This window comes from Choloepus didactylus, chromosome 8, assembly GCF_015220235.1.
Source record: "Choloepus didactylus isolate mChoDid1 chromosome 8, mChoDid1.pri, whole genome shotgun sequence".
NCBI lineage: Eukaryota > Metazoa > Chordata > Mammalia > Pilosa > Megalonychidae > Choloepus > Choloepus didactylus.
This window is the reverse complement of record NC_051314.1, coordinates 12,201,862-12,212,297: the sequence shown is the minus strand read 5'-3', so window position 1 is coordinate 12,212,297 and position 10,436 is coordinate 12,201,862. Positions and strand designations below refer to the sequence as shown.

Genomic DNA, 10,436 nt, shown 5'->3' with positions numbered 1-10,436 from the left:
GAAAAGAACTGTCTTGAGTTTGCCCTTAATCTGTTAATTTACTTCAGAAATGAAACATACCCTTAACGTGAGTAAATATGCACTTTATGAAACCAGTCAACTAACTCCTAATCATTGATTTAATTTCCTCTCATTCACTTCACCATTATTGGAAGCTAACTTTTCAGTTAAAATATTAAGGTTGGACAGGAAGGAAAAAAATATTAAGTTTCCAAACAGGACGTTGGTTTACCTATAATGAATGGCAGGAGTGGTTTTGGACTCCTTACTGTGGTAATAACAGGACAAGGTGCTTAATGAATGGCACTACCTCAATTATGAATCACATTCCTGGATGACTAAAATAAATTTCTAGAGTTACATTAAATATAAATGGGGAAGATAACTACCAGAAAATAAACACCAACTTTATTAATACAATGGCAACAGAGTTTCCCATTTCTTAAAAGAAAAATAACATGAAATCAGCACCACCTGGTAAGCTTTACAAGCTAAAATGCCCATATTTATTGTTCTGATAGCTTCCTGCTACACACTGGTGTTTCATTAGGGGTGACTGCCATCAGAGCTGCTACAAGGACACGTTTTCACTGTGATGATGAAGGAAAGCTTCATAGGCAACTCCTCAAACAAAAGACTGAAATTATGTTTTCCTGTTTTAGAAGCTCCCGTGTAGAGAGAACATTTCAATGTAGAGAACAAAAGCCTTGCTTCTTAAATACAAGAAAAATCATGAATGAATCTATCAAATTTTCTCTGATAAGTCTGTCAGAGTGCTCGATGAAGAATCCTTTTCCATTCCAGCCATATGGCTGGGTGAGGGGTGAGGAAAGGGGTAGGAAGATGCCAGTATTTGGACAAGCAAGCCTGGTGGTGCTCTGGGCTCCGCTTCTCTTCTGATGGTTGCTGGTGTCTTCTTGGGCAGCTGTGGCAGCCTGATAGGGGGAGGACAGGGCCACCCATCAGTCACCTCTTCTTGAAGCCATATTTTTTGCGTTCATAGAAGAGGTCAGTCTTAGAGCTCCCCAAATTGACAATCTTTGGGCAACCATCTCTCTGGAAAACAGAGGAAATGAGAAGTTGTTCAGTCTTTGAGCCTGACTTGAGAAGGATTTAAGATAAAAACTTGATCACAGAAGGAACAAAAGCTAAACATCTCATCCTGGCATTCAAAGACCCAATAAAATGGGTCTACCTCCTGAATTGGGAGTTCCAGCTCAGTCAGCACTGTTTCTTCCCTATCCCTTAATGACTTTTGAAAAAGACCATTTTATAACTGGCCAGGATAACTTCCGGGTTGTTAGTTCAGTAGTACCAGATACCAGTTATCCTGCTCAGGCAATCATTAAGAATTTACTAAGTACCTAGAATATGCCTAGTGTCAGTCTACTCTCTCTCTGGTGACCTGCAATTAACATTTAGAACGTTGATTTCTAAGCCCACTTGTGTTGCTAATCTGACACAGTTGAGGTAGAATCTGAAACCCTTTGAGATATGCCAAGGGTTTTCTTCAAGTGAGAGATAACCAGTAAGAATGATTGGCTGATCAAGCTCTCTGCTCCCACTGCACAGAAGCACTATCCCAAGAAAGGAGAGACTACTACAAAGAGAGAAAAATGAAAGACTTGAGGCAACAATGCCTTACATTTTCAGCACCACAGAATACTGGGTTTGAAGTGTCCTTTTTAATTCACTTAATTTAATTCACTTAATGGTCTTGGGGGAAGAGTGTTCCTGTGCTAGAGATGGCTGTTGTTGGTCCATTCTCTGATTTGTAATGACATGCTCCCCTGGCCATTTCCTGAGCTTCAGTGGTTTCAATGAAGTCCTTGGGAAGTGTGTTCTGTAGGAATTCTGACTTCAGCAGTTGATTGGGGATAATGGGAGAAGAACTGGGGAAGCTGCTAACAGAAAAAACCTTCACAGACCTGATGATTTTATTAAACACCCATGCCAAAGGAGGTTGATTCCTGTGACATTAGGCTATAGAATGAATGAATGAATCAAGTCCTTAGCCATCTCGTATCTAATTCAGCTGATTCTCCCTTTGGACGCTGTTATTAGCATAGTACAAAATTCTTTCCTCCTTTCCACTTTGAGTCACGTTACTCTGTTGAGTGCTCCCATCTGTGTAGCTTGGTGTAATGTGGCACCCAGGTTCTGGGCCCAGCCCCCTTCCTATGGCTTGCTAGGTTAACTCAGGCAAGCCGTATAACCTGTATTTAAAGTCCTTGTGATAATGAGGGACCAGCTGCCTCTCCTGGCGTAAGAAGACCTCACATTAAATACGACAGCACTCTAAGATCTTTAGAGATAATATAAAATTTTGTGGTACAACAGCCTAATTTGTGCCTTACTGACTTGCTTTGCAACTATAGGTTAGTCACTTCCCTTTGGATTCGTATTCCCCAACTGTAAAATAAGGGGACAGGATCAGGTCAATGTTTACAAACCATATTTACAGAGCCTTAGAGATTCCTGTGAGGTACCAGGCAATGGTGGGATCCATGCCCCAATCTGCATAGCTCTGTTCTCACTTACAGTTTAGTTGTTAAGATGGTAGACTCTGGGGCTAAGCCCCCTGATAATCTGACAAGTTGCTTAATTTCTGTGTCTCAGTTTAATCATGTGTAAAATGACTATGATGGTAGAAACTATGTCCTAGAATTAAGAGGATTAAATGATTCAATAAATGTACTTAGTGCCTGGCATACAGTCAACCCTTAATAAGTTACAAGAAATTGCCAAAAAGTGTCAAATGACAACCTGTCTTAATGGTTCAACCTAATACACATACACACATTGAGCATGTAAGATACTTTAAAGATATGATTTGACAGCATTAAAAAAAAAAGAGAAAACCAATTTATTAGGTAATTAGGTCCTCCCTAGCTTCTTTGGACTTTCTTGCATTTTCTCTCACTGACTCCACAGGTTTCCTGCTTCCTTGCCTAAATTCCCCTGCTTTTTATTTTCTACATACCTCCCAAGGTTGTTCCCAAATTCTACTAATACTATGAGAGGTAAGAAAGGATGTGTGGCCTGGAATGGCTGGCTTTTGTTGAGTGTGTCTGTGAATGGAAAGCGTGGAAAGGAATATGGAAAGACTGTTAAAAAATCTCAGAGGATGGTGCAGGAAAGTAATCGTGAGCTGAGCTAGAGGAATTTTAAAAATACCTGTAATGTCTGTCTAATGGCAGTAGCTCTTTTAGCAGCTATGTTCTGGAATACTAAAATTTTCATCCTTTCTTGGTTCTCCCAAAGGGGATATTGCTGACACAGATTTCCCCATTCCGAGAACAGGGAGCTTTTATTTTAAGCAGCTGTGCCTTGAATTGAATGCCTATGGTAAGTATGTTTTATGGCCACTATAATTTCAAAAATTTTACAAAAAAGTAGATACTAGGCTGCCAAGTGAAGGTTTATATTCATTCATTCACAGAAGACTTTTTGAGTATCTTGAATGTGTCAGGTGCTAGTTTCCATTATACTAAACACACCCACCAAAACATCATGGGGATAACTCTAAGCTGGGCTTCTACAGCAAGTACCAAGGGAAACTCAATGCCTTTGGGGTTCCTTCCTGAGGAGGGTTGTGTTTAAAGTCTATTTCTGGGGCAGGAAAGCAAGCTACAAAAATTACCCTTAACCAGTGATAAAAATCCAGGCACTTTCAAGTAATACTTTAAAACCAACACAAATCATGAACCAAAATATAAGATACCAGAGATCAGAAAAATGTCATTACTTAAAATGGGTCCACATCTCTATTTCTTACAAATGGTAACAAGGAATTATGAACAGATGCCAGTGGCTAAAGCTGCTTTAACAGAAACTAGAAGGCAATAAACTTTGTTCATTCTTTCAGCAACTCTTTAATTATTACCAATGGTGAAATTAGACTATTTGGGATCTTAAAAGTAGTATTCTATTGGAAACTTACTAAGGCTTCTCAGAGGCAAAAAACAAAACCAACATGACAAAACAAAAAAAGAAAAAGCTTCTCTTCACCATGGCATAGGGAATTGTAGGGAATGGTAAATTTGTGAATTAACTTCGAAAAGTATCACCTATTTTCTTTCATCTATCTAACTGTTCTGATGTTCATTTAAATGGGGAACAGAGAATGGTAGAAAGAACAAGGGAGGAAGGCAGAGGTGCATCCTTAACGACCATGAGAAAAGCAATACAGGGAGGTGGCTGGAGCAAGTGCTTTGAGTTAGACCATGTATCCCCAAAAAGGGCAATACTGAGAAAACATCTTTGATATTGCAATGGATTGTGATCCAAAGCCCCACCCTCATCCAACCAAATCTTATTCTTTAGTATTTAATTCCTCTTGTCAGGGAGAAATTTAATTTAATTAATTTTAATTAAAGTTTAATTTTTCTCCTTAGGGGTTAATAACAAGATTGAGAAACACTGAGATGGACAGACCTAGGTTCTGGTCCTGGATCTGCCACTTAGTAGCCATGTGACCTTGGGCCAAGTTTCTTAACATCTCTAAGCCTTAGTTTCCTAACCTGTATCACCTAAGACTTTTGTAAAGAATGCTCAGCACTGGACCTGGCACATGGAAGAGCTCCATAAATGTTAGCTGTTTTTTCTTTTCTGGTTGGGAGAGTTGAGGAATACAGTAAGTGAAAGGAGTAAAGGAATCAAGGGTTAAAGGGGATTAATGTGGTGCTGCCCTATTAAAAACCACAAACTAGTCCTCTGCTAGCAATGTTCATAGATTATCCCTGACTCCTGATTATTCTTGTGGCTTTGAAAAACTGTAAGTGGGAGGACCCAGCTTAGCTTACTGTTTTAATTCCCTTATAAATTATGAAAGTTGCAGGAAGAAGAGAACAATAATGGGGGGTGCTTTGGCTCTGGGAACATTTCTGCATAGGAAAAAGTCTTGGGCACTTCATCTACATGACAATCTGTAAGGTTGAGAGTCTGGATCATGTCACTGGACTGCTTTATGTTCCTTGAAAACTAGTGCTGAGTAAATATGAGCTAGATCCATCTCAAATATCCTCAGAACATTTCTGTACAATGTGAAGTAGGGGAAGTGACGTCTAGGATCATTCTCAGGAACAAAATGAGGCATGAGGATCCGAAGGTATCAGGTCACATACCACATGCAAACGAGTCAGGTGGCAATTAACATTCATTAAGCACTCTCTGGTTGCAAGCTTATGCCAGATAAGAACTCTAGTCACAACCATGCAAAAGTTCAAGAAAACGTTCTTGATGGACTTTAGCTCATATTTTATTTGCCCTGCTGTTGCCTTACCATGTTTCACTGCTTGCTTATATACTGTAAATAATTACCAAACACTTCCTATGTACCAGACATCCTGTCAGGGGAGAATCATATGGATGATTTACAGGAATAGCACCAAAGATGTCTCTTGTGCTTGTACTACATGCCAGGCACTGTACCAAGAACTGGGGAAAAGGAGGAGACAACTACACAGACCTAGGGCCCTGGGCTAAAGGAATTTAATCTAGCTGCCAGATCAGATCATATTATAAAAGGCGGGATATGGTATGACAGTCAAAGGAGAACACAATCAGAGTTCAGAAGAATGCTCAAATCAACACCTGAAATTATGTTTTTGGTACTTTATAACCTTTCTCATCTCCCAAACAATATAAGATGTAATGGTATGAGATATGAGTCTTATTTGGCCTGAAATGTCCCACTTACTGGGGGTAAACAGGATCCAAATGAGTGGACTGCTGAGGTAGGTGGGTTGGTTCTCCTCAACATCTACCAAAAGAACTTACAGAAGGACAACGTGGTGTAATGTTGACGCCACAAGGATAGTCCAAAGCCTGGGTTTGTCATTTATTAGCTGGATGATGGACTGTAAAATGAGGATAGTAATATCTATTTCACAGTTGTTGTCAGGAAAAGGGAGATAACATTTATTGAAGTACCTACTCCTTGCTCATGGGAATCTGAAAGAATTCCGTATCTTTTGCCTTATTCTATACTAGGTAATGGGGTGCCATCTATATCACACATCCTTTTAATGTGTTGGAGGAAGAAAATAAGCAAACTGATTAATGTTTTTTTTTTTTTTTTTTCCTCTAAGAGTCCCAATGCCAGTACAAATCTAAAAAAAATGGTTAACACTTGTCTTCGGTGCAGATCTGCAAGCCTCTCTCCTGGTACTTGGCTTAGGGAGCTGAACAATAATTACCAGTGTCTGCCACTACACAATGAAGGGAATAAAAATATCATGAGGTAAGCCACAATCAATTCTCCAATATTAAACTAGAAGGCATTTTTTAGCTATATAAACCTGTTTTGTTACCACATTCACTCAAGTAATCCCTGATAACAGTAGATTCAGAGAATTTACTGAGTGACTACTACACATCATGCACTGAGCTAGTACTTAACAAATACAGGATGTTGTTTCTGAATAAGAATAATCAGAGAGACATCAAAGGATAGAGAAGAGGCTCACCAAATGCTGGTGTTGACAAAGATTTGCTTCTCTTCTTCCATTTTTGCCTTTGATGCAAATAACTGCCTTTATTGGACCACACCCATCTTGGCTCACAGGAATTGAAGAAATTATAACCTGGGTGACTAGCCAAACATAGTCATCTCCACAGACCATAGGAGTTTGCTGTGGTGGCAAAGTGTTACTAAAATAAAAGGAAAGGTCAACGGAAAGCTTGTATACACTCACATCCTTCTCCTGAATGGTGCACTCCTACAATAATAAGCATCAGAGACTCCGGGGCCTCCGCAGATCACGCACGCGCCCCTGGTAAGAGCCGTAGTTACACTCATCGCAAATGCGCACCAGGGTGCAGGACGCCACATAGGAATCACAGATCACACACTTGCCATCACCTGCAAGGAAACGAGAATAGAGTCATGCTCACTTGCAAGTTCCTCCTCTCCCAAGTCCTTAAAACTGTGTTGGGGAGGAGGTCATGCTACTCTGGCAATTCATGTCCAAATCTCGAGTTCCTCAAACCCAAATATAATATTTAAAATGTGGCAAGTCGGAGTGGGAAGTAGAAGCTCCTTTAGCTGCAGCCTGGCATTCATTGTTCCATGCTTCCAGGCATCTCTACTCAAAGCCCCTTTTGTGGCACGAGTGGAAGTGCCCGGTTTACTGGCTCCACAGAAATGCGTAGGAGGGGTGGGGTGCTGGGAGGGACAGTGCTACTCACATTTTCACATAGTCTTCCGATGGCTGCAAGATCAAAGAAGGAAGAGAATATAATTAGAATTACGATTTGACAAAGAGGACGCCACTACTCTCGAGCTGGAGGTGGGGGATGGAACAGAGGACTGCACTAAACTCTAAGGAATGGCCATCTTATCCATGGTGAATTCCCCATCTGAGCAAACCACAGCCACGATTTCCCTCCCGAAGCCCCCACCCAGGTCCTGGGCAATCTGCGGCAACATTTCTTGGGACCAGCAACCCACCTCCGTCCCCACTCCCAGGCCCGCCGCCCTTTTTTTCTCAAAGGCACAAATCCGCGCGCTTCCACAATACCCCACTACCGTGAAGCGGAAAACGTTGACGCCCCGGGGGCAACACTCTAGGGAAGTGATGAGGACCCCAACCCCCCAGATCCTAATACTACTCCCACACCGACAACCGGGGAACGGACGCCGGCTCACCAACACCAGCCTGCTTGCGGCAAAAGATCAAATCCGGATGATGCTTGGCCATACCGTTCCCTTAAGCCGGCCACCGGAAGTCTCGAAAACTTCCGCCCGACCTTTAACCCCCATTGTTCCTGCCTTCGGGTCGCCGTGATTGGTCATCGAGGCGTCCATCAGTTTACTGTCTTTGCACCAAAGCTCGCTCTCGCGCTATCAAAGCTCTGAAGTTCCGAGACCGAGCTTCTGTCCTTGCTGGGGGAACCATGGTCCTGGCAGGTGCCTGAAAGTACCTAAAAAAAATACCTTTTCCAGATTGAATGGAAGCTATAACGGAATCTTATTTTTCAATAAAATATATTTGTATCCAGTATTTGTTTCTGTAAGTGTTTTATGCAGCTTTTTTCCCTCTCTCATGTGCGTTCCTGACACGCGAGCTCCGCCCACTCCGGAGTTCGCCAGGCTCGGGCGCCTCTAGGAAGGCCCCGCCCCCTCCGTTGACGCGCCTCTCCTTAGGCCCCGCCCCATGCCCAAAGGCTTTAAAAGACGCTATGTGGCGCGTCACTTTCACGCGACCTCATCTTTGTCAGTGCACAAAATGGCGCCTTATAACCTACTGGTAACCCGGCTGCAGGTGAGCAAGCTCGGGGCCCCCAAGGTTCACGGGGGCGGGGTGCCTCCCACTGTGCCCGCGGCTGTGGGCGAGGCCAAGCGAGGCAGGCCCGACATCGGGCCGACTTTTCTGGTACCAGTCCCGGCCGCGAGCCTACCACCCGTGCCCGCTTCTCCGGTACCCGAGGTCAAGGCGTCCCCGACTCAGTCAGCTTCCCTGGCCCTGTTCCAGCCCCGTGGGAAGCGTGGGTTCAGGAAGCGGCAGCCTGTGGAAGAGCAGAGCTGCTCTTTTTCCCTCCTTAGGACAGCACTCTCCGCTCTCACAGGGTTTCTTCCGTTCCTCAAGGTGAAGGCAAGGTGACTGGGGGGCGCGTTTGCTGTTGAGCCCGCTAGGCCCAGTGCCTGAGAACTCACTTCCCATCTCTCAGAACCAGGCTTGCTAGCTAGGTGCACCCACGGTCCCCAGGCGTGGAGTCGTGAGAAGAAACTAGTACCCTATCCCAGATCTTGCGGAAGATACAGCCAAGAATGCAAGGGGTTATTCCAGGCCGCGATCTAGTAGCTAGTAATAATAATAATCATAGACTCTCACGTTTGCACAGCTGTTTTGGTTCCTCATCATATTTGGTTCATATAATCGTCTAGTGTGGTAAGTGGTAAAACTGCTTGAAAGTAAATAGAAGTTCCTGCGTTTAAGATTGTCTTCCTGTTCCCTATCACTTGGCCAGGGAACTTGGAGCCAGGGTATGGTTCTGGAGTTGACATTTCTATCTGTGAGAATCCTAGTATGGAGTATTTTGAGCGCACAATTAATTGTTTTTCAAATACTAGATGGGAGGGTAAGGCGACTCAACAGTTTGACCTTGACTCTCCAGTTAGGATGCACCATCTAGAAAGTTGACTGGCTGTGGCTGCCAGATGTTTTTTTAATTCCTAACTTGACAACTCTTAGGAAGAAGTTATACTCAGAGGTTCAGGGTCATGTGTATGTTTTCATAATACAGTAAGGAAAGCAAGCAATCCTTAGATGTTCTCTGCCAACCTTGTATGTTTAACTTTGTGTCTATACTTGAAGTCAGGTGGTACAGCTTTGATTATAGAATTTTAAAAGAGAAGTTATGTGTTGTACTTTTAGGAAGCATTGTATGACTAGAAGTTATTTTTCATCACATTGTTTAAACCTTGTGGTTTAGAATAAAATCACCATTTATTATAAAATACTTTTAATCTCTCAATTCCGGGCAAATGCGAGGGATTTGTTGTTTCATCTTGATCCACCTGTCCTGTGATATAGTGGAATCAGTCAAGATTACTTGATACGATGAATGATTATAGATTTATAAGCTTGGAAAAGAGGAATACTGTCACAACATTTTAGAACTGAAAAGTATCTTGGGAAGTGTTACCCTAGTGTAGAAAGAGATTCTGGGCTCTGGTTCATCTTCTAACCCATCCCTGTGACCTTGAGCAAGTTAATTCCTGAAACTCAGTTACCTCATCTTCAATTGGGATTGATCTTCATTGAACAAACATTTACTGAGTACCTAGTAATCATCTTTCTCTCAAGTTGTTTTAATAATTGTTATAAAGCAATGAGCAAATAGAATATATTTCTGATCAACATGTAGTCCAAACTCTTTTTCTTTTAGTACAGTTTCATGGATTTTTTTAAAAAAACTTTTTATTCTATTACCATATATTCAGCTTAACATTTCCCCTTTTAACCACATTCAAATATATGTTTCAATGCTGTTAATTTTTTTCACAAGGTTATGCTACATCACCACCATCCATTACCAAAACATTTTCCATCATTCCAAATAGGAACTCTGTACGGTTTAAGCCTTAACTCCCTATTCCCTATCCCTACTTGATCCCCTGGTAACCTGTATTCTAGATTCTGACTCTGTGAGTTTGCTTATTCTAATTATTTCATATCAGTGAGATCATATGATATTTGTCCTTTTGTGTCCGGTTTATTTCACTCAACATGATGTCTTCAAGGTCCATCCATGTTGTAGCATGGATCACAGCTTCATTCCTTTGTATGGCTGAATAAGATTCCATTGTGCATATTTACATTTTGTTTATCCATTCATTAGTTGATGAACACTTGGGTTGCTCCCAACTTTTTGCAATTGTAAATAATGCTGACATGAACACCAGTGTGCAAATATCTGTTCAAGTCTCT

General features: G+C 42.0%; 2 protein-coding genes across 2 annotated transcripts in view; one reads left to right on the top strand and one right to left on the bottom strand.

The window, feature by feature from the left end:
• Positions 1-386: 386 nt before the first annotated feature.
• Positions 387-8,036, bottom strand: PHF5A (PHD finger protein 5A). Its single transcript, XM_037848132.1, is given in 6 exon segments — positions 387-1,056; positions 6,699-6,724; positions 6,727-6,769; positions 6,771-6,865; positions 7,188-7,214; positions 7,652-8,036. Coding segments are annotated over 6 exon segments (333 nt in total). The 5' UTR covers positions 7,704-8,036; the 3' UTR covers positions 387-966.
• Positions 8,037-8,183: 147 nt separating this feature from the next.
• ACO2 (aconitase 2) overlaps positions 8,184-10,436 on the top strand; it is a 58,514-nt gene continuing 56,261 nt past the window's right edge. The window contains exon 1 of the mRNA XM_037845016.1: positions 8,184-8,267. Within this exon, the coding sequence (XP_037700944.1) occupies positions 8,232-8,267 (36 nt within the window). The 5' untranslated portion in view covers positions 8,184-8,231. The remainder of the gene's footprint in view (positions 8,268-10,436) is intronic.